General features: G+C 36.9%; 1 protein-coding gene across 1 annotated transcript; it reads left to right on the top strand.

Annotated features, from left to right (window-relative positions):
* The first annotated feature begins 65 nt into the window (after window positions 1–65).
* LOC118803222 lies at window positions 66–24,376 on the top strand. The gene is made up of 10 exons (XM_036563750.1): window positions 66–96; window positions 157–216; window positions 312–470; window positions 600–695; window positions 2,264–2,326; window positions 4,145–4,222; window positions 4,766–4,828; window positions 6,604–6,681; window positions 7,094–7,156; window positions 24,213–24,376. The coding sequence occupies exons 1-10, from the start codon at window positions 66–68 to the stop codon at window positions 24,374–24,376; spliced, it is 855 nt and encodes a 284-aa protein (XP_036419643.1).
* Window positions 24,377–25,725: the final 1,349 nt, after the last annotated feature.

A 25,725-nucleotide genomic window follows, 5' to 3' on the forward strand; every position in this document is an offset into this window, starting at 1 on the left:
ATGTCTGTGTGTCTGCCCTGTGATGGAGTGGCAACCTGTCCAGAGTGCTTCCTGCCTTCCGCCCAATGACTGCTCGGATAGGCTCCAGTGACCCAAGTGGCTTAGAATTTTTTGTGTGTGTATTTTTAATTTTGTGTGTTGTTTCTGTATTTACAGACATATTTCTGCCTTCTACTACTGCACCCATAATTACAACCACCACCTCCATCACCACTGGTACAATTTTGTCATTTTCCTAAATGTTTTTGAATATAAAGTTCAATGTTCTACACAGTTTCTAGACAGTTTATGTTCTGTATTTTTATTTGCAGTTGGTCAGACAGTGAAGGGAACATTCACTCCTCCACAAACTCTTCCCACTTCTGTTCCGTCCACCTATCCAGTGTCTCTCCTGGTTCTGGGAGCGGTGCTCTTCCTGGCCTTAGTGCTTCTGGTTGTGCTGTTTTACCAGAACAGAGTGCTCAGGAGAGGTAGAGAGATTCAGAGATCATCTACAATCCACTTTCTGTACATTCTCTAAACATCATTAGTCCTTCAATCTGTCATCAGTCTTCTCTTCTACTGAACTGGCTCCATGTTTCTCTCTGTCTCCCTCACAGTGCTCTCTAAGAGGAGGCGTAAGACTCTGACTGAGGCAGTCTATGAGGAGATCGACCGCAGACACATCACTAAAAGAAATGACTTGACTCCACAAGGTTATGATACATGTGTGATACATGGAGTGTTTTACATGAGGATTATTGTGTTAAATTAAAATATACTTACATACGTACACACAATGTAAAAACACAAAACCTGCCCATTTGCTCAGTGGTCAAAATAATATTTCATATTCTAAAATCAACAGTTTCTTTCTTTCTCAGTGTATTAATAATAACAGTAAATCAGTTAAGTGAAAGTTTAGTGTATGTTAGATGAAATGTGCAGTTAGAGTAGATCTACATGTAGTGTAGTGTGTTAATTCTGCTGATAAGCATCTATTAGGCAGCTGAAGTTGAACTGTGTAATTCCTGTAAAAACTTCCATTTTTGTACTTTTTGTACAGAGAAACCACACAGCTGCAGGTGTGTGTGCTTGTATGTCTGTGTGTGTTGATAGAGAGAAAGAGGGGGGGAAGGGGGGGCACTGTGTCTGTGTGTGTTTGTATGTGTGTGTGTGTGTGTGTGTGTGTTTATATTTGTTTGTGTGTGTGTGTGTGTGCATACTTGTGTTAATGTGTGTCCTTTTGTGTGTTTGCCTGTGTGTTTCATTGAGTGTGCAAGCCCATCTGTCAGTGAGTTATTGATAGAATGACAAATGACTAAATAAGTGCGTGAGAGTCTGAGTGAATGAGTGTCTGAGTGTATGACCAGAGGAGTTACTGATAGAGTGAGTAAGTGATTGAATCAGTGACCAAATGACATGGTGAGTGAATTCCAGAGAGGATGATTTACTGAGTGATCGATTAGGAGAAGAGTTACCAAGTGTGTAAGTAGCTAAATGAGGGGCTAAGTGATCAAGTGAGTGAACAAGTGAATTACTAAATGAGTGGCTGAGTAACTTGTTTCACTTTGTCACTTGACCAAGTCACTAAGTTAGTGAGTAAGTGATCGAATGATTAGGCAAGTGAGTGACTGACTGAGTGACCAAGTGATGAGTGAGTGACCACGCGAGTAACCAAGTGTGTTAATGAATGACCAGATAAATGACGGAATGACTGACCAGGTAAGTGAGTGATCGATCGTTTGATAAAACATTGATGAGTGACCAAGTGAGTAAACTAGTGAACAAACTAGTATCCGCAAGTGAGCAAGTGAGTGAATAAGTGGACTAGTGAGTGACCAAGTAAGTGATTTATTGTGTTTTTAACTGAATAATCAATGCCTGTGTGAGTGAAAGATCTATTAAGTGACTGAATGAGCACGTGATCAAGTGAGTGACAATTTTTTTAATTGTTTGCACCACAGCAGCTTTAAAAATGTATCAGTTCTTTAAGTGTGCTCTGAGAAACTGAAGAGAGAGGAACAGAAGCATCTTATATGAAAGTCTTTTTTGTTGTAGCTCATAATGTCAGCCCACAGTGAAATGAGACTAAAAAGAGAAGTCATAGTCAGTTAAATTTTTATTGTGGTTGATTTTCTGCAAAATACATGAAAAGAAAAAAAAACATTTGATGACATCACCCACCTGTAGCTCACAATGATCCACAGCACTGGATCCACAGGATTGTGGGTGGTTCTGTGTTTTGAATGTGTTTGATGACTGTTCTCCTCTCCTCTAACAGGCAGTATCCTCTCTAAAGAACAGCATTCAGGATATGAGGATGTGGATGAGGAGCTTCTCTCAGGTAAGAGGACCAGAACATGTGTGTGTTAAACTCCATTTAACTGAGAAATATTACAATCACCATTTAGAAATGAGAGAATGTTTCATAAGCTACAGTTGTGCCAAAATATTTACAGGAAATCCTATTTACCATAAATAAATAGGAGGAATCCTTTATTGTTATTCTTCATAACACACACACACACACACATTTTCTAACCCCTGATCCTTCTGAGTCACGGGGGTAGCTGGAGCTCATCCCAGCAGTCATTCGGCAGAAGGCAGGATACAACCTGGATGGGTCACCAATCCATCGCAGGGCAATTCTTCACAATAGTAAAAAAAAAGAAAAAAAACACACAAGTCTATTCACACACACAATTCCTCAGCTGGCCAGCCCGGGAAAACTTCTTAGCTGTGGTGTAAAGTCTCTCAGTGAAAACCTCCTTAGCTGTGGTGTAAAGTCTGAAGACCTCTCGATGTACAGTCTCTCTATGCTGGTTGTGCTTTATGTGGACTAGTAGTAAAATTTTTAAAAACTCTTGGAAACTAAAAACTGTGGATCAGTTGCTTTGGCACAAAGTGCATTCAGTGCCTTCATAACTTCTTTTCTCAGTCAAACTCGACCATCAGCAAAACTCTGAGTATCTACAGAATCTTTTAGACATGTTTACAAACTCTTTACAGGACTGTTTATAATTTAAAACCTAACACAACAGCATTTTGAAATATTTATACAGTATATAAAATACCATCAAGATCTACTACTACTACTACTACTACTACTACTACTACTACTAATAATAATAATAATAATAATAAACAGGAAAAGAAGGAAATTATCCAAAAACAGCTAATTCTCATTTACCTGTGGAATGATAATTATAGCAGAAGTGCTAAAGAAGTAGTTGCAAGAGGAAAAAGAAGTCCAGGAGAGGCAGGGGAATACCTCAGTAAGGTCCTATACAAACGTGTAATTTATTGAAAATATATACCAGTGTATTCTGTATATCTTTTGGAATTTATTAACAACATGATTGCAAGTTATTCAAAGAGCTGCCATTTCAAGTGGAGCTCTACTTGAGTAAGAGTACCTGAAACTTTTACAGACATATCACAAGCACCATTAAGAAATAAGAAAATTAAGTATAAATCCGTGCTTCTTAAAACAAGTGTCTTTTAGTTGTGTTTCTTTTATGGCAAAAATATTGAGGCTCAGAGTAAGCCTAGTATGCAGCACTGGAGCTGTGGTGAATCTAGTTACATTTACTCACTTACTATATATATATTCAGTGAAAATTTATTGTATGTATTCAATGAAAATTAAATAAATAAATACATAAATAAATAAATCGATTTTTTGTCACAGATACAGTAAAAGTTTACCTGCACTGCATCATATGCATCATACAAATAAGCACTTGATTATTTTGTGCTTGGCCCATAACCAGTCGTGAACAAAATAATTCCAGAAATGACCCCTTTTAATAGATGCTCAACATCTGAATAGATAACTCAAACAATTATATAGATTTATATAGATTTTCCTCCCATTTAATCATACAAATAAGCACTTGATTATTTTGTGCTTGGCCCATAACCAGTCGTGAACAAAATAATTCCAGAAGTGACCCCTTTTAATAGATGCTCAGCATCTGAATAGGACAGCTCAGATGGGAATCAATGGCGATTAGCCTTTTTACATACATTCAATCAGCAGTTTGTCTCTACAACAATCCATATGAATTTCATTGTTGTCCAATTAGTCATTGTGATTTAATACATTTATATCCAGTTTATTTTCATATTTGTAAATACACTCTGCTTTTATTTGGTTTAGGTGAACCACCAAAAGAGGACACAGAAAAGAGCTATGATGATGTCATCACTGCTGGACAGATCTCTAAAAGTGTAGCAGGTGTGTTTCTGTTTTGGGGTTCTAGTTTAGTAAGAAACAGAAATTAAGCAGTGATAAAAATTATTAAATATGCTATGAAAATAGAAAAATGTAATAGTCTGTATTTGTAATGAATTATGTCGTATTTCCGCTGTCCAAGAAATTGTGTTTGGTGTGCAAGAGATCATCAGTTATACACATCCTCGAATTACTGTCGTCTGAATAAATCACACAAATTAAGAACCTGTGTTCCTCAGCAGCTTTAAAAATGTATCAGTTCTTTAAGTGTGCTCTGAGAAATTGAAGAGAGAGGAACAGAAGCTTCTTATGTAAAAGTCTTTTTTGTTGTAGCTCATAATGTCAGCCCACAGTGAAATGAGACTAAAAAGAGAAGTCATAGTCAGTTAAATTTTTATTGTGGTTGATTTTCTGCAAAATACATGAAAACATTTGATGACATCACCCACCTGTAGCTCACAATGATCCACAGCACTGGATCCACAGGATTGTGGGTGGTTCTGTGTTTTGAATGTGTTTGATGACTGTTCTGCTTTCCTCTAACAGGCAGTATCCTCTCTAAAGAACAGCATTCAGGATATGAGGATGTGGATGAGGAGCTTCTCTCAGGTAAGAGGACCAGAACATGTGTGTGTTAAACTCCATTTAACTGAGAAATATTACAATCACCATTTAGAAATGAGAGAATGTTTCATAAGCCACAGTTGTGCCAAAATATTTACAGGAAATCCTATTTACCATAAATAAATAGGAGGAATCCTTTATTGTTATTCTTCATAACACACACACACACACACACACACACACACACACACACACACACACACACACACACACACACACATTTTCTAACCCCTGATCCTTCTGAGTCACGGGGGTAGCTGGAGCTCATCCCAGCAGTCATTCGGCAGAAGGCAGGATACAACCTGGACAGGTCGCCAATCCATCACAGGGCAATTCTTCACAATAGAAAAAAAAAAGAAAAAAAACACACAAGTCTATTCACACACACAGTTCCTCAGCTGGCCAGCCCGGGAAAACTTCTTAGCTGTGGTGTAAAGTCTCTCAGTGAAAACCTCCTTAGCTGTGGTGTAAAGTCTGAAGACCTCTCGATGTACAGTCTCTCTATGCTGGTTGTGCTTTATGTGGACTAGTAGTAAAATTTTTTACCCTTTTCTGTTTCAGAGTGAAATTCTGTTTATAGTTTTTTACACACATTTTGCAACAATAAGTTCACTCTTTAAAAACTCTTGGAAACTAAAAACTGTGGATCAGTTGCTTTGGCACAAAGTGCATTCAGTGCCTTCATAACTTCTTTTCTCAGTCAAACTCGACCATCAGCAAAACTCTGAGTATCTACAGAATCTTTTAGACATGTTTACAAACTCTTTACAGGACTGTTTATAATTTAAAACCTAACACAACAGCATTTTGAAATATTTATACAGTATATAAAATACCATCAAGATCTACTACTACTACTACTACTAATAATAATAATAATAATAATAATAATAAACAGGAAAAGAAGGAAATTATCCAAAAACAGCTAATTCTCATTTACCTGTGGAATGATAATTATAGCAGAAGTGCTAAAGAAGTAGTTGCAAGAGGGAAAAGAAGTCCAGGAGAGGCAGGGGAATACCTCAGTAAGGTCCTATACAAACGTGTAATTTATTGAAAATATATACCAGTGTATTCTGTATATCTTTTGGAATTTATTAACAACATGATTGCAAGTTATTCAAAGAGCTGCCATTTCAAGTGGAGCTCTACTTGAGTAAGAGTACCTGAAACTTTTACAGACATATCACAAGCACCATTAAGAAATAAGAAAATTAAATATAAATCCATGCTTCTTAAAACAAGTGTCTTTTAGTTGTGTTTCTTTTATGGCAAAAATATTGAGGCTCAGAGTAAGCCTAGTATGCAGCACTGGAGCTGTGGTGAATCTAGTTACATTTACTCACTTACTATATATATATTCAGTGAAAATTTATTGTATGTATTCAATGAAAATTAAATAAATAAATACATAAATAAATAAATCGATTTTTTTGTCACAGATACAGTAAAAGTTTACCTGCACTGCATCATATGCATCATACAAATAAGCACTTGATTATTTTGTGCTTGGTCCATAACCAGTCGTGAACAAAATAATTCCAGAAGTGACCCCTTTTAATAGATGCTCAACATCTGAATAGGACAGCTCAGATGGGAATCAATGGCGATTAGCCTTTTTACATACATTCAATCAGCAGTTTGTCTCTACAACAATCCATATGAATTTCATTGTTGTCCAATTAGTCATTGTGATTTAATACATTTATATCCAGTTTATTTTCATATTTGTAAATACACTCTGCTTTTATTTGGTTTAGGTGAACCACCAAAAGAGGACACAGAAAAGAGCTATGATGATGTCATCACTGCTGGACAGATCTCTAAAAGTGTAGCAGGTGTGTTTCTGTTTTGGGGTTTTAGTTTAGTAAGAAACAGAAATTAAGCAGTGATAAAAATCATTAAATATGCTATGAAAATAGAAAAATGTAATAGTCTGTATTTGTAATGAATTTCTGAACCATTTTTGGAGCTTTACTGATCCTTACAGCAGTGGTCCACACATAAACGCAGGAGAGTATTTTTGCAAGATATGCTCATCCTACCTGCAAAATATGACCAAAATTAATTTATTAAATTTTATTAAACTACATTTTATAAAGAATTTTATTTTAGTCTTTAAACTGGAATGCAATACAAACTTAACAATTATGTCAAATATCATAAAAATCCTTCATTCAGTTTTGTCTGAAACACCTGACAAATACAGCTGTATAAACATGATTTAAATATCTCTGTGTTTTGGTGTAGAGAATGTAGCAGAGAATTATGATGAGGTCATCACTGCTGACCAGAGCTCAGCTGTTGTGACAGGTATGACTTGTAATGTAACAATACTGTAATCACAAACATGAACACAGTCACTGATGATACTGATGCTGATTTAATGACATTTATCTCTACATTTTGACAGAAGACGTAACACATGTCTATGATGATGCTGTTGCCACTGGACCAAACTCCAACATTATAACAAGTAAACTTTCTTATCATAGATATAAAGACAGATTCACAATTTAAAACTGAAGCTTCAACACAGAAAAAATGAAATGTTTTGAGAAAAATATATATATTTATCTCTCAATGGACACTTCAGTGAGCTATGAGGATGTCATCACTGATGAACGGGATGAGGGAGGGGTAAATGGTGAGTAGCTGATTTTGTTCTATATGTTTTAGTTGTACATATGAGCAACTTTTCCATTTTTAGTAAAGGGCTATATTTTGCCAGAATTTCTCCCCTGGGGCGGGTTTATGTCTTAGTCTTGGGTGAAGCTTATATTTGTTCTTATATTGTACAGTGTTGCTTGAAAGTTTGTGAAGCCTTTATCATTTTAAGAATTTCTGCATAAATATAACATCAAATCAAATCAGATCTTCATTTACATCATTACAATAGATAAAGAGAACCCATTAAAAATAACTCAAACAATTATATAGATTTTCCTCCCATTTAATGAACAATGACGGGATCCAACATTAAATGTCTTTCCGGCAAAAGTATGTGAACCTCTAGAATTATGTTTGGTGTAGGTAATATTTGGGTCAGGAAGTTCAATCAATTGGATCTTAATAAGGAGTGAGTGTGGCTGACAGGATTTCTAAAGGCCTCAGAACATTAGTTGCCAGTCCTCATTAGACATTCCAAAAGTATTTTTGATGAGTTTAGACTTTGGACACGCACTGTCAGGCAGTCGGAGGAAATTCAACACCATCATTACCCTTCCCTGGAGTGGTCATCCAACAAAAACTTCAAGAATAAGTCATAGAAAATTTTGGGTGATCACAAAGAACCCCACAGTAACATCTAAGGATCTGCAGGCCTCTCTTACACTGGCTAATGGCAGTGCTCGAGTCCACCATCAGGCAAACACTGAACAAGAGTAGTATATCGCTGCTGTCAGAGCAAAACCTTGTATCTTCATTTTTTGTATCTCCACGGTTTTCAGTTTTTGACAGTTTTAAAGTACCTGTTGCTCTTTACATAGTATGTAAATTTCATGATGAAAGAACCAAAACATGGCCCAAAATTACATGGGAAACTCTGGTTCCATTGACTTGCATTAAAGGTAAAGTGTGTTTTTTTTCTTCTCCTGTAAAGTTACCATTTTGGAGATACAAGGTTTTGCTCCGACAGCAGCAATATGTGGAATAATAGCATAGAGAAAGACACTACTCTCTAAGAAGAGCATTTCTTCTTGTTTAAAGTTTACTGACCTTCTGGATGTGCCAGAGGACTACTGAAATAATGCTCTGTGGATGGATTAGGCAAAAATGGATTTTTAAGGCTTAAATGAGATGTCATTTTTGGCAAAACACTGCATTTTACGTTATACAGGAATTGTTTGGTTGAAGCCATTGCACTATAGTTCAGGTAGTCTATTAATTGTAAGGGGTTGATCAGTGCCGCCTACTCCCGGCGGAGGACGGCGGCAGCAGCGCACGTCTAGGGCAGTCTCTGCCAGGGATTTCAACTTCCAGAATGCTGCAGGCTGATTGCCTTAACAGCACTCAGCTGGAGGACGGCCTACATAAGCCCCAGAACTGCACAAAGAAAATACTGAACCTTTGTAGATGGGTAGCTCGTAAAAAGAGAATAAGAAGATTAAAAAAAGTGCTACAAAGCAAAGAAAAATAAAAAAGAGAAACAAACTGTTCCAAAGGAAAAAGTAAAGGAGAGTTGTGAGTAGACAGAAAAATGAACAGCTGCAAAGCAAAGAGAAAAGAACAAAGGTAGCTGTAAAATGAAAAGAAGAACGCTCCAAATCAAAGAGAAAAAAAGGGAGCAGTAAAAGAAAAAGAACAAATCAATTCAGTAAAGTAAAAGAGCCGTTTCACTTTTCTTTTTCCCCTTGGTTATATATTACCCCTTGTTTGAGTTTGCCATGGTAGCGTCCCCTTTTAAGTTTTAGTGTTCTATAATAAGATGTGCTCATATTACAGATTATGATGACGTGGGGAAGGAGCTTCAGATGATGAGAGATGAATCATTTGACTGAGAAACCTCAGGTCTTTCCTCAGGAAATTACATTCAAAGCTCTTCAAACACAAGAAATGATTTTTTATTGATCGCAACACTGTTTATTTGACTGTTACACAATCAGTAAGGATATGGTGTAAAAAACACTGACACCCAGAAGGGGTCCTAACTTTTTCTTTCTTGTGTTATTTTCAAATTTATAATGATTGTGAGATTATTTTGCATGCTCATATCCACATTCCTAATCACAACTATATGTTATGTAACAAATTTTCTATATTGAGTTTTTTAATGATGATTTCTCATACCACAATGGGACATTTCATACATAAAAGAGAGATCATTCTGTACTGTCCTCTCCTCTCTATGTGTTGACTCATAGTAGACCTCTGGACACCTGATAACTGTTAATCTGTCTCTGACCTTGTATGTCTCAGAAATTTATTTGTTACACTTTGCAAAACAGAGTATTTCAGAGACAAAGCAGAGCTCTTACTTTGCCGTCTCAGTCAGAACTGAAAATAGATCATAAAAATAGCAGAGCATATTGTTGATCTTTGATAAAATATAGTCTCAGGTTACACAGAGTATAAAGATACCCAGAATACCCAGAATAAAGATGGTCTTTCTGAAATTGACCTCAACACCAGTAAGGGGAAACAGAAAGGTGTTCATCCCCCAAAGATACTGAGGGAACAGTCCGAGTATAGAGAGCGAACACAGAACTCTCAGACTAAAACGTCCATCCAGTTATTTTTATTCTGTCATTCTTTTTGCTTCTTTTTAAATTCTGTATTTTGCTTTTTTCTTTCTATTTTAAACATCGGTTATTTTAGTTATAAATGTATCTTGATAGAAATGTTCATGTAAATAAATGTGACAAAGGCAGTTTGACAACATAGATTCAGTTTTGATAAAAGAAGTCCTGAAATATCCATTAATCAGCTTCATTCTACACTTTGTTTTGGGGTTTGGAGTATAGGCCTCTTTTACATGAAATAATATCTGAGTAAAATAAATATAGAATTTGTTTAACTGGACTACTGTAAAGATTCAAAAAAATTTGAATCAGGCATCAGCAAAAACATAGGTATGAGTTTAAGTATAGCCTGAAGACTCGAAAAAGGGGAGGGGGGAGTTGTTTCCGTTTCACTTCATTTTAGGAAACAGAGAAGAGAAAAGCATAAACTCCTTCTGTGTTCTGGTCAAATTTGAATGATATTTTAGATATTTTTATATTTTATCATCATCTGATTGTTAAGACTTGATGGCTCCATTTCAAATCAGTTCATGTCTTTTATTTTTCATTGATGTAATTAAATATGATAATGCCACTAAAATATATATATGTGTGAATACTTAATTACCAGCTGTGGTGAGTGTGAGTGGAAGGAAAGATGGAGTTCATTTTCAATGAAAAGAAATTTAACGACAGACATTACAGTTCCTGTTGCCAGATCAGGGCTGCAGATCAAAGCTGAACACAGAGTTTAAGCAAAGAAATGCAGACTGAGCCAGTCAAGGTTCAGTCTGCAGTTCTTTTCTTGGACTCTGTGTTTATATAATAATAATAATGACAGCTATAAATACAGTATAAAGACTTGTCCAGTTTCAAAATCAGACCAGATCAAAGTAACTTTAAGCCAATGATATGGTATAAATGAGAGCAGGAAGAGACTTCCACTTCCAACAGGAGATGTCACACACTCCATGTGTTCCTTGGACTGTGATCTCTACAAGCTTGAAGGTGGTTTTGTGTATATCCTCTTTAACAGCTGGAGTTGGGCGCTCATGTTCCTCATGTTCTCCATGTGCAGAGTGGCAGAGACTGTATGTAAGGGTTTGGGCTGCAGATAAACAAAGTCTCTGTGTGTGGGTGTGTGTGTGTTCTTTTTCGCTATAATGGGCACAGAACCTTCCTTCTTACAGTAATATTTCACACACCATCTTGGTGTCACAGCATCCTCTGAGAACAAATCCAGTTATGCTTTACACTGAACACAAACACATGGTTGCATGGTGAGCGGTTGAGCTTTTTGCAGGCAGGCAGGTGCAGCTGGTGGTGGAGATGTTTATCAAGGTGGAATGTCTCCTCACTCACGATGAGCTGGAAGGTGTAGAGTCAGCAGCTCTAGATTCCTGCGTTCAGCCCAGTTCAAACACACTGCTCCTCCAGCTCGGACTCACGCATGTCTTGCACCTTGTTGTTTATTGTATTATTGTCCAGTACACAGTCAGAGCTTTACTGAACCCAGTCCATTCATGGGTGCGTGGTCTTTGGAGGGCCAGGATGGTGACTGGAAGGTGCTGGACTCTCCCTTCTCTAAGTAAGAAACCAGAACACTTGGTGATTCAACAACTCACACCGACGGCTGTTGTAGGATAGCCAACTATGAAATGACCCTTTTTACCATTATCTGTCCATGAAACCATAGCCATAAGTTTTTGGGCTTGGATCCAACACTATAGCCCATAGAGTCTTATTACATTATAATAAAAGTCATTATATTACCGAATTGTCCAATATATTAAAGTTGGCAAGACCCCACAGAGTGAAGTCATAGGTTCACCAAACTCTGCATGGTTAATCAAGAGACCGTGGTGGATGAATCTGCATGGTCAGCTTTGCATCTATATTACTGGCTATGGCTCTATATTACTGAAGCATCCCATCCATAATAAGAAAATTTTACCAATCTGTCCAGGAAACCCCAGACATATGTTTTTTGGCTTGGATCAAACACTATAAGTCCCATTATCTCTCCAAAGAGTCCCATTATATTATAAAAAGTTTCATTATCAAAGTGTTCAATATAATAAAGTTGACAAGATCTAATTAAGTAAATTCATAGTTCACCAAACTCTACAGGGTTGATCAACGGACAAATCTGCATGGTCAGCTTTGCGTCTAATACTTTTTTATATGGTTATTGCCCTATATCAACAAAGTGTCCCGCCATAATAAATGACTACTACCAATCTGTACATGGAAACCTAGACATACACCGGTCAGGCATAACATTATGACCACCTCCTTGTTTCTATGCTCACTGTCCATTTTATCAGCTCCACTTACTCTATAGATGCACTTTGTAGTTCTACAATTACAGACTGTAGTCCATCTGTTTCTCTGCATACTTTGTTAGCCCCCTTTTACCCTGTTCTTCAGTGGTCAGGACCCCCATGGACCCTCACAGAGCAGGTACTATTTGGGTGGTGGATCATTCTCAGCCCTGCAGTAACACTGACGTGATGGTGGTGGTGGTGTGTTAGTGTGTGTTGTGCTGGTACGAGTGGATCACACACGGCAGTGCTGCTGGTGTTTTTGAACACTGTGTCCACTCACTGTCCACTCTATTAGACACTCCTACCTTGTAAGTCCACCTTGTAGATGTAAAGTCAGAGACATTAGCTCATCTGCTGCTGCACAGTTTGTGTTGGTCATCCTCTAGTCCTTCATCAGTGGTCACAGGAGGCTGTTGGCTGGATATTTTTGGAGTGCATGCAAAAAAGAGCCATGTCCACGATTGAGACTATGAACTTCAGTGCATTCGTTTTGAATAATATCCATGAGTGGCTGTCAAGTGCCACTGTCTGAAATTCAGTTCTTTGAGTGATTTAATAAAACATAAAAGCCTTTAGGCTAATTATAAATAGAAATAATCATATAAAAAAATTAAAATATTTGACCAAACAAATAAAATAATAAATACAAAATAGAGTTTTTTGTAAAATATTTCAAAATTACTCCATGACCCAGAAGGGTAAGCGGCTTAGAAAATGTGTGTGTGTGTGTTTCAAAATTAGAGAAATCCAAAATTTATTTTTAAATATATTTATCTTCTTCAGAATATTGTTTTAATTTCATAACAGCATGATTCATTCATAATGAACATTTAAAATAAATTTGTTCACCAATAAAACTATTGATGCTGCAGAATACGACATTCCCATTTATAAGATCACTCTGTTCTTCAGTGGTCAGAACACCCATGTGCTATTTGGATGGTGGATCATTCTCAGCACTGCAGTAACACTGATGTGGTGGTGGTGTGTTAGTGTGTGTTGTGCTGGTCTGAGTGGATCAGACACAGCAGTGCTGCTGAAGTTTTAAACACCTCAGTGTCGCTGCTGGACTGAGAATAGTCCACCAACTAAAAATATCCAGATATCCAGCCAAAAGCGTCCTGTGGGCAGCATCCTGTGACCACTGATGAAGCACTACGGGATGACCAATACAAACTGACAGACAGACAGACAGAGAGAAAGAGAGAGAGAGAGAGAGAGAAAGAGAGAGAGAGAGAGAGAGAGAGAGAGAGACCTCCCCACAGCTGCCAATCACACCACAAGAGAAGAGGAAATCATCAAACATTTTCAGTGACAAATCAGAGGAGGCATTTTTTTTCTCCATATTTATCAAAAGAGCGTCAGCACTGATGAACAGAACTCCACCTCCGTCTCTAGAGGTGTGTGTGTGAGGAGAGACGCTGCAGCAGTGTGGTGAGAAACACACCAACATACAGGAAACTGACTTCAGAGCAGAGAGAGAGAGAGAGAGAGAGAGAGAGAGAGAGAGAGAGAGAGAGAGAGAGAGAGAGAGAGTTATAGAAAACATCTAATTGAGGTTATTTCAGCCAAAGAAGAAAATACCAGCTATTTGGTGTCCCACCTTTTTCCTCAGTAGAAATTGGCATCTTTTTCATTTGTTTGTTAAATAAATGATTTTTACTGGTTTTACAAGTGTGGTGCAACTACATCACATTTATCCATAAATACTGTTTGGAAAAGAATCAAATATGTCCATATTTCTTGATAAACAGCTGAATATTGTTACTCTTGTCTGCAGAAGAGTAGTGCTGAGCCATGATACTGCTCTGAATTAAACTTAGCAGGCAAAAATGCACATAACACACAGTCAAACTTTGGAGGCCAACCGCACACTATACGCAACTGGTGATGCTACTGGCAGATCAACAGCAAAGGAATACCCTGCTAACTGGAGAAAAACAATAAAAGAAACAAGTAAGTCACTTTATACCAGAAACAACTACATATAGTTAAAAATGCTACAACTGAGCCACATTAAAAAGGTTGAAATGTGACAAGGGACATTACGAACTGTAGGGGAGACGTCATCTAACAAAATATGATTCATAGAAACTAGAGGCCCTAAAAACAGGGAGAATTAAGGCATGGTGAGTCAATATACATGATCCAATAGATTTCACAAAATATTTTATATACTTAAGTTTTTAGAAATGATACCTTAGAAAGTATACATAAGCAGCTTACAGTTACAATATGAAGTTATATAGGTACAATTAAACTATAAATAGCCAACATCGTATTACCCATGTTTCAGTTTCTTCTCTTTTTATTAAAGAAAAACACATGGCTCTGTTGCATTTCCCCACATCATGGAACAGATGTAATAAATATTCCTGGCTGTACTTTTTCATTAGTTATCTGAAATTTGAGACCCTGTATGGAAGCATATCAGTATCAAAATTAAAATCAAAATGTAGTATGTGAAATGGCAATGTATTTGTATGTTTGCATTTAAATGTCCCAATTTTGAGCTCAAAATGAAAATTCAAATTCAATAATTTGATTTAAATTTTCCTTTTGGTATACTAATATTGACATTTCATTTACTCCAAGATTTAGATGCTTTATGAGTACCTTGATTAAAATTAAAATGTATTTCCAGAAAAGCATATTGATGCTTAAATGTGATTATGCAATAATTGTGTCAAAATAACAATCAAAATGTAATTAATCTTATATGCATTTTCACTCTCTAATAATGCATTTAAAGTGCATTATCAAAGAGTATGCCAGGCTAGAAAGATGTCAAATTTCAAATGTAAAAGGGAAACAATGCCTCTCCTCTGTGCAATTACATATTCTCAACTACCGCACTCCTTGGGTCTTCCCAACCTGTCAATCATCCCCTCAGGGCAAGCCCAACAGCAGAGCTGACCATAGGCTACAGATGCGGCAGACAGAGCTTAATCCAGCATTGAGGGCTATTTTCTAACTTACACAGTGAGCATCACAGCATTGCTGTGTTACACTTTATCTGTTACCAAAAATGTACTCATAAAATTATTTAGTTACAATTGTACTGGTTCACATAACCGTGTAAATCACAACCACCTTGCCACTGTGGCTGAGTTGGCAACAGCCACTGTACTGTGTCTGTATTTCAATCGAATTCAGCTAGGGGGTCTCTAATGTCTTGCTTTCCTTTTTAAAAATTAATATTACAAAAGCTGATGGTGTATATGTGTGACACATTAAGTAATCATGTTACCCAGCTGATGGGGTCTTGTTTGGGAATGTAGCTTTAGCTAGCATTAACAATCAGCCAGCTTAATTCTGCAGCCCTCCATAATTCACAATTTTTGAAATGGAGCATACTTTTCTGCTTATATGGTGAAGGAATATTCACTTCAGTCCAAGCTCTTTAAAAAAACAAAATTACCCAAAAAAATAGCAATCTTAGGCCTTACTTGAAGTGCAGCAAGAACTGACAAAACCAGCTTCTCTCTCTCAGAAACAAGCAGTATTAAAGTCCAGCGCTTTAGCTACGGCTCTTTCTTCATCCAGCACACCTTGCCCAGTCCAGCTCACAGCCTAATAAGAGGAGTATGCACATGAGGCAAAACAAGGGCTTCAATACCACTGGAAGTTATAATGGCTAGTAGTGGATGCAGCTGATTTTTAGCTGAGCTTGACACCCAACTTCTACTAGTAGAATTCTAACACTCTTGCTCTCCTGCTAATGAGTTGTAATTACCCTTTGCTGTTATAAAAAATGGACACCAGTAACTACAGCCCACTTGTCAAGCACAAGTCCCGCAGGCCAAGTCAGGCCCATGAAACAGTCCTATAGACATTATTTTAATTTTTCTATTCTTATTAGCCCATTTCACTGAAGTCCCCAGCATGCACTGCAACAGAGTGTGCATTCCAACCCCCATCAACAATCTATGAGCCAGTGGTTCCACAAAAAGAAAAGATGTCTAGTTTGAGCAAATAAAAAAAACATTTTATTTTCTTTAAAATTAAGTATTCAGTGCTGTTGCAGCTTTGGCATATTTTGAACAAACAATGGCCCGTTCAGGTCACAGCAAAACGTTTACTTAACATGAAATGAACAGAGAGCTGGCCCATGGATTTGAGATCTTTAAATGGCCCTTGAGTGGTTGAATTTAACATCCCTGAGCTACAGCAATCAAAGCCTAACAAAATATGGCAGAAACTGTTATCTTAAAGTGACAAGCTCTTTATATCATTAAAGCCTTTCTCCATTATATTGAAAGGCATATTGACCCATGGGTTACAAAACAAAGCTAAATTTAGCAGAATGTAACTGCTGCACTGTTTAGGTGGAATGAAAAATTCAAAAAAGAAGCTATCGAGAGGGAAACCAAGCCTCGTTTTTATCAACCAGATTGATAAATCAGAAAACTTAGCCACACGTTCCATTAAACATTTTCTCATGGGGTCAAGCATAAAGACATTAAGCATCACAGCTTACTGTACTTCTCTTCTTCACCTCATCTGCTAACATAGGAGTAGTTATAAACCCTTTGGCCATCATGTTTTTAGATAAAGCCTTTTCTGCTGAGCATACTGTTGGCCCTGCCCTGATGGGATAATTGACAGATTGGGAAAACGAAAATGAAAATTTAATGTGGCCAAAATTGGTGGAGGGCCAAATCTCATGATCTGTTTTGATTTTTGAGTTGATTGATCCCTGGCTCGAAACTGAGTGAAAAGTCACTTTTACATATTTTTTTTTTTTTACATATTTCAGTTTTTGTACATTTATCCATAAAATTTATACTAAGTCATGAAGCTACTAAACAAAGTGGCCAATCAAAGGTCTTGCACATGTTTTTTTTGTTTTTTTTTTCCCCCCCTGTCAGGTAATCATCAGCAGCACAGTAAACTGTGGCAGTAAACAGCTCAGAGCTGCGATTAATATTATTTAATGTAAATATGTGTAATAAAAATATAAGAATGATCAATTTCCGCTTTTATCAGTTCATCATAACATAGGAGTTGGAACCAGGCCACTGAATAGAGGCTGACAGACCTGTGGACCATGGGTTTCTTTGCTAACCTTACAGTTTTATTTTTGAAGCAAGTTATATTTAATAGGTAGTGTCAATACAATACAAACCTTCTCTTTCATCCTCTGTGCTTGTTTGTCTTATTCATCAATTAAAATTGATTCCCATCTGAGCTGATGTCCTACCCAGGTGCTCACCATCTATAAAAAGGTCACTTCTGGAGTTATTTTCTTCACAATGCATGGTCCATTATGGGCCCAAAACATAATGAACAAGTGCTGATTTGTATTTGTATAAGCAAGACAAGACATTAGGTGTGATGTGGATGAGAACATGTGTCCAAATATTGCACATCTAAACTAAGCATTTACAGTATTTGTGACTTTTTTCTTTGCTAGATAATATAGAGTATTGGATTTGTTAGTTCCTATTACTTCATTTGTTCCTATTCAACAGATACACCATTCTGTTTTTAAATATTTCTCTGATGTAATGATTGTTTCACTGTAAAAATGATTTGTCACTTTAACCTAAAAATACTAACAAATAATAACAATTTGGTTTAATTCAATTCAAAAAGTACTTTCTGTGCAAACGATGAAACAATGCAAAGCAATCTTAGTTTAGATTAGGCAAGTCAAACTTTGGAGCTTCTGGACCAAGATGCTGCAGAGATTAGCTTTTAGCCTCATATAATGCTCTGAATTCAGTTCATGAAAGCCTTGCTAATTAGCCGATGAGCTAAATCAGCTGTGTTTAATGAGGCAGTGTGCTGAAGTCTGCAGTGTTTTGGCCTGCGGGGACTGGAGCCTGACGCATGTGGTTAAGATAAATAAAATAAATATTTTACATTAATTCAAACCTCAAAACACTTCAAATAAACTTCTGCTGTTTTTCTGCTGTATTTCTACTTTTTACAGTGTTCTTTACATGATCAGCCAAGGAATAATAAACTAATTACAATAAGAAACACCGCACGTGAACTGGAGATTCTCATGAACACATACAGACATCTCTTTTCATGTACATACAACTGAATACAAACACATATGAGCAGAAAGAAGCAGTTTATTAGGAAATCCTATAAGCGATCCTTATCTGTGCTGCCACTGCGGTAAAAAAGGTATTGTGAGAAAAGTAGATCAGAGATGTGCGTAGAAGATGAAAAATATAAAATAGACAGTGACACTTCATATCAATCCCTCAGTAACCTAGCTTTTGTAGTTCTTCGAAATCATGAAGATAAATATAATTTAGCAATAAAGTGTTTTGCCTTATTTGTCCTGTGTTCCACACCAGCTGATCTGACTGGTCTGCTTCCTCGAGATGGATCATAGCTGAGCTCTGATTGAAGCTCTCTGTATAGCTGCCACAAGCAAACATAAAAAGACTTTACGTTTTTAGAAAAATGTGTGCAAATATTTATTGCCAACATTTTTCCTGTGTTAACAAAAATTTTTAGATGTAAATACAAAAAAGAATGTAGTTCCTAGCCAGGGATTGATGAAATTAATGTTTTCAAGGCTCGGCCTACAGCCTAACAGTAACTCTTTCCCCTTAAGATTCCGTGCTAAATGTCTATAAGTTAAAAGGATGTGTAATTGGGGTACATAGAGCTCATGAGATCATAACATTTTTTTGTTGTTGTTCATCGTGCCACCCTACCTCCCACCCAGACGTGTTTTTAAATTTATAGGTTGTAAGGTCACATTGAAGATAGAAAAGATCAGACAAGACTTGTTTTTACATCAGAAAATATTCTATGCTACAATATTAAAAGGAAAATATTTGATAGCTTTGAGATAACCACTGAGTTTTAAAGAAGTTGAACACAAATCGTTGTATAGAGTACTGGACCAGCTAGAGTTAAGTCTGTTTGTATACATTTGTTTTAAACTACTAACAAAGCATTTAACAGAACACAAACCCATTTGGAGTGAAGACCGACACATTTGGAGTTGGTCCAGCCTGCAGGAATATATATATTTGGAAAATAGTTCGCTGCAGTGTTGTGTCACCTGACTAACACTGCGTGCTGTTTCGCCAAACGAACTTATCAGGTTATGCTGGAGAACAGCGCTGGTGATTGATCATTTCTGCTGTAAAACATGAGCTTGAAATGCCTTGACAATAATGGCTTTTGTGACAAAATGTATTTAAGGTTCAGAATGTGCTGTTATGAATAACTCACAACAGTTAACTTAAAAAGGATGGCATTTGTCATTTTTCACAAATTAACTCTTTATATGTTGTCTTATAGGTTTAGTGTAACTGTTGTTCGGAATAGGTGCCGAGTTATCATAAGGGCAGTGTCACAAATGGAATAACTGCATACTCATTTAACAACTAAATATGCTTCTGCAAGTAAATATGGTCAGAATTGTACAGCTTTTTACCAAGAGCCCAAGTGATGGGAGCCAGAACGGAATGGACATGGGGCTAAAATTATTTTGATTATTTCTTGGTCTAGACACAGAGGAGGACCTTGAAAAAGTTTCCACAAGTCTGTTAGTAGGATACAATTAGATCTATTCAATTCCATCAAACAGCACCTGATATACTGAAGGATTGATTTGATAAACTAGGTTTTGGATGGTAGCTGTAAATACTAGACTTCCTTGAAGAAAGCTTTGGAAATGGTTAAGCTAGCAAACTCATCTATCAAATCACAATGTAATGTATTTATTCTAAAATTAGTGTGTTTAACAAGGACCAGATAAATAGCTTTACATATCAATTTCATAAGACTTTTGCATAGTACTGTGTAGTGATTGTTGCTTGAGTGAAATAAAATTGCTGTTGAGTGAATTCGTTAGACTCAAATCATTTTGAGGTTTTACCTTATGGGCAAACCCCTGATTCATGAACATTTTCATGTAGAATTATCCACTGGAGGGAATATAGACTGAATCAAGAGTGGACCTGGATGAATATTCCATACTGTAAGCATTTTACCATGTTTAGACAAACCGGTCTGCACAAGATCTGTGTTTCTTTATGCTGATACTGTATACATCTTTGTTGTCAATATGACAAGTCTATACACCAATTCATTAAATACTCCTTATACGCTCATTGGCCATTTTATCAAATACACCTACCGTGATGGTGAACTGTTGTTACAGACTGTAGTCTGTCTGTTTCCGCACAATTTATCAACCCCTCATTCCCCATTCATCATTAGCAAGGGACCACAGCTGTGATACCAATATGGTGTTGGTAAGACTATCAGTAGGACTGTATCAGCCGCAATTTCTCTCTTTTGTTGTTTCCAGCCCTCTTTCCTTTTCTTTTCATTTAAATACCCACCTAGGCTGCATACCATACCAGTCACCCCTCTACAAAGGTGTGACAAAGGGCTGCTGTTCGCCATGGCCTTAAGTAGAGGAATCCACAGGTGTGTGTGGTTGGGCCTAATCACCCACTGGGAATTGGAGTTCCCTGAAGTTATGGCACCTTGCCGCCGTCGCCCTCTGCTGGCGGCTGGCGGCGCAGGCGCCGAATGTGAAATGCTGAAATGTGCACCCAGTTTGTGTAAGAGTGGGCTAGAAAGGAAAAGGAGATCTCAAGAGACTGGTGTAATTCTCACCTGACAGAATTGATGCTGTTATTAAAGCAAAGGAACACCTATTTAGAACAGAAATGATGCATATGAGCTTGCAATATTTAGTTCAGGATATTTAGGAATAATTGTCTATGTGAAATGGGCATTAGTAATGTTTTATTGAACTATTACACTATTATACTAATATATTGCCTCTTTCTTTATATATTATACACCACAATCTAGAAATGACTGACAAAGATGAGTCTTTGGCTTCAGTAAATTAATCTCATACACTCCCACCACCTGAGGAATCACCCAATTTAAAACAAAAAACGGTATGCTCAAATAAGGTTGGTTAAAGTATTGCATGACCTTTTCGACATATTTATGGCCAGCAAAATAATAGAAGTTGGTCTAAAGATGGAATTAAAAAATGAGCGGGCCCTAGATGACCATGGAGTTTCAAGGGAGGTTTACACGGCGCTGAGATTGATGACTGATTTCTCTGAAGCACAATGGCAAGCAGCTGGAAGAATCTGGGTTGAATGATACAGTGATCATGGCATAGTTCCAGTGACTCTCAAAAGCTTTCATTTCAGCCTGCATACACAACATTGATGAAGTAGATGAAGTCCTGATGTCCTCTTTCTTCAACTACTTGTCTGCTGGTGAGAGGTCATCTGGTGAAAAGGCACTTTAAAGCACACTGGATGATGAAGATAAGGAATTGCTTGCTTGCTTATAACTGGTTTGAGCTGAAGGCCTGTTGCTCATACTTGTGGAGCTGTACTTGAAATTCCATAGACATGTAGCTCTTTTCCAAATGTCCTGTCTGGTGACTTTTTTCATAGACATACTCTAAATTGATCATTCTGTTTAATAAAACTAAATGGCTTCAGTTAAGTTACAAAAAACATACATACAGTCTTATGCAAAAGTTTGCCCCGGTCAATTTCTATGTTGTTGATTTTCTAAGTGAAAGTTAGTTAATACGTCCTCTACAGAGAACACACATCTGCACATTTTAATACACAATTATTGTTTATTTACTGAATTTAACATACTGGGAGAAAAAAAAAAAACATAAAATGTGTATGGCACATTTTATATTCTATATTTTGTATTCTATTCTATTTTTTTTTCAATATGTAAAACTCAGCAAAGAATTTGTGCACTAACATTCACAGATGAATGCCATATTTAAGTTTGTGCACTGTAGAGCATGTGTGCATGCTGCAGAGTAAAAGTAGTGTCCACTCCAGGCAAAAACAAAATCATACAATTTATAGGACTAAAAACAAACACTGTAATAAACTACAATGCTATTAGAAGTTATTGTGTACATAGGCCATCTCACAGGATTTACAGAACATCAGAATATTCCACATCAATAAGAAAGCAATGCCATGATGCTTGAGTTTATCGTAGGAGCCTAGGTGCCAGATGAAGTTTGGTTCCTTGAAAAAATAATTGCATCTATGCAGATGATTTGTTTTTTTGAGCATGACGCCTCTGGGATCCATTTTTTTAGAATCAAACAGACATCTTCTTTTCTTACTCGATAGCCATTTTCTCTACACCTAGCATGCATCCAGCTATATTCAAGAAATTTGTCTGGAGTTCTGAAGCTGTACTTGAATGAACCCAACTAAGCTAGAGTAATCCTTCCTTCTAGAAAGTCCTATCAAGTCCTAGCTAACGTTTCAGTTTGCGCTCAATAATAGCATAATCATGTTTGATTTTGAGAAGCGACACTGTATCTTTATATTTTAATCCAAGATCAAAGTTTTTGTAAGTCGCTCTGGATAAGAGCGTCTGCTAAATGCTGTAAATGTAAATGTAAATGTAATCAAAGAAGAAATTTATGAGCTTGCATTGCCCAAATTGGGAGCTGTATTCTTTTCATTCTTCAAAGATGATAGCAACTAAATATGTAGGGTGAATTAAGGGTGATTGGGTTTTTGAATTTCTGCCTTGTATAAGCTTTTTTGCCATAAAAAAATGCCCAACACATGATACATTTACTATACTGGAGATATTATCTATCCATTTGAGAAGGAAAAGAGGTTCAATCGTATTCCAAGAAGGTGTGGCATCCCTTTTTGGAAAGGACTGACCCAAAGCCTTTATTTTTTGTAACATTTGGGTGATTGGAACAGGATCTTTGGGTAACTGGGACAGCACACTTGATTTAGGCTAATGTAAGCATATTTATTGCACAATTTAATTCATACTTTGATATAATTTCACATGCACACTTTCCTTTCATGTTCATAATTATGAATTAGGACTCCATGTTAATTTCTGGTAAACTTTATTACTGAAGAAAAATCAGTCCACAGTTCATATAGTATAAAGCTGCCTTTCCCCACTGTCACAACAACCTCCTCCTTCCCATTTCCTCCCTTAATTCTCAGCTACTAAATTTCATTGAACGCATTTAATTGAGGTAAAACAAAAATGCTTGAAGTCAGAAATGATCTGAACGCACATTTAAAAAAATGCTTCAGGTCCAAAATTCATTACAAACTCTCCTCCACCCCCACAAACTGTTTAATGAACACTTCATTTGATTCAGGCAAAAATGACCAAGTCAAGGCCAAACCTAGTGTTATATTAGGTTGGTTTTTGGCTTGGTTAGTATATCTGTTGGTTTTTGTTAGTTGTTTTTGTTAGCTGGCTATTCCAGGTAAAAACAGCTAGCAAAATTCAGCTAGTTCATGAACATTTTTGTGGTTTGTTAGGTGTCCACACATATGAAGAGGGTGGGAACCACTAATATAGAGCATACAGAGCACACAGTGGATCTCTACTGCCAGGCTGATAATTTTCAATTATCAATGAAGTTTTCAATGACTATTTTATGACCTTATGATGAGAACTAGCTACGTTAATGTCATCTTCTTCACTTCATGTGTTGCAGAGTCAACCTCCAGTCTGATACTTGCCCAGCCCACCTATGTGATGTCACACCAATGACGGCATTCAATTTTGATTATGCGGTTTCACAGCTAGGACTCAGCCAAAAAAAGTTTTATTTTCACTCATTAGCCAATAAACTCTGTATAGCTATACTGTCCCTTTTGACCTTATGTCACTCTTAATTCACCCTGCTGAAGGGCCCAAATGAACTATTGAAGAGGAACAAGGTTGACTATTTAATGTATTGTTTAGTCCCATCTAGTGAAATTCTCACAACAATTTGTTAGAAAATAAACTCTTTGTTCTTTGAAACATTCTCTCTGCTGTATCTCCCAGCTTTACACATGGTGTGTACTGGCCAGCATGAGGTCACAGCTCAGACCCTGTTGCAACCTGAACTCATGGATACAGAGGACAGCACAGGCACAATGGCCAGACAGCTCGCTAAGAAACCAGACATAACCAGAGTGTTCGAGAGCCCTGAAGAGATACAGCCTTGACTACCGGCTATTCAAGAAGTTGTACTAAATAATAATTTGGCTCTCTGAAATAAATCAAGCACATCTGTGCAGAAATGTGCGCTCATTTTCTCTTGTCTTGCTTCTGTAAACTATGGAGAGCCACATCAAGATTGCCCCTCATTTAAGTTAGTGGCCCTGATTCCTTGTCCCTTAAAGCAGAATTCCACCAATTTTTCCAAATTTCTGCATAATTCAATCACTAAACTGTAAACAAAATCATTCAGAGTGGTTTGATGTGAAAAGGTACACAGACATTATTTGTAATTTTAGTGATAGGAACCAGAGTTCTACAGCACAAATATAGCCAAAATGACCAGTGAGCCTATACGTTTCACCTTGAGTTTTTTTATATGTAATGATGATAGTTGTAAAATGGTTTCTAATGTTTTTGTGGGTACTATTTTGTCATACAATGCTCTGCATGTACGTCTCTGCTATGAATGTGTTTCATAGAATACATTATATGCCAAAACCATCTCAAAGCTATCAGAGAAGGCATCGGACCGCCATTCATGACCATTTCATTTAATATTTTGTGAGGAAGGTTTTACAGGCATTAGACTCTTCACACCCTTCAGTTCATATCACAAGCACTGTGAAAAATTCTGTTTCTCAACACACTTAAAAAGGATGGTACTTTGGTAAAGGCAGTTCTATTTAGAACCATTTCATGCTTACATGTTTCTTTTGATTGATGGAGACTGTTGGATATGGTTCTGTATAGATCCTTTTTTAAAAAAAAATGGTTCTATATACCACCAAAAAGGGTTATTTTATTGTTACAATGTCCAGCTTGTAACAATAAAAGAATCATTTTTAGTGCTATACAGAACCAAAACCATGTTAAACCGTGCAATATACATTTAAGCATGAAATTGTTCTATATAGAACTCGTGGTTCTAAATAGAACCATAGCCTTTACTAAACAACCCTTGAAAAACCATCTTTTTTAAATGTGTAAAATGCTACGTTTCACATCAAATCAGTCTGAATGACTCTGTTTATATCCCAATGAATGCTTCACATGCTGATCATTTAATTTTCGGCTTCGGTAAGAAAAGCAGCACAGACAGTAAAATTTACGCCCAAATATAACCGGTAAGCTAGTCTTTTGTCAGTTAGCGGATAGTGGCCATTGATTATTTTATCTGGTAGTGAGAGCGCTATCCTGTTCATGACTGACTGATCGTTTAACTGATCGCTAACGGTTACCTAAACCTCCAGCGTAACATTACTTAAGATAAATCCGTCTGATTATATTCAGAATTTAAAAACTACACGCCACGTTAGCTCTGTATGCAAAGGCGTTGGTGTCCGTCAGTCGCCAT

The sequence above is a fragment of the Colossoma macropomum genome, unplaced genomic scaffold (genome assembly GCF_904425465.1).
Source record: "Colossoma macropomum unplaced genomic scaffold, Colossoma_macropomum, whole genome shotgun sequence".
NCBI classification, from domain to species: domain Eukaryota; kingdom Metazoa; phylum Chordata; class Actinopteri; order Characiformes; family Serrasalmidae; genus Colossoma; species Colossoma macropomum.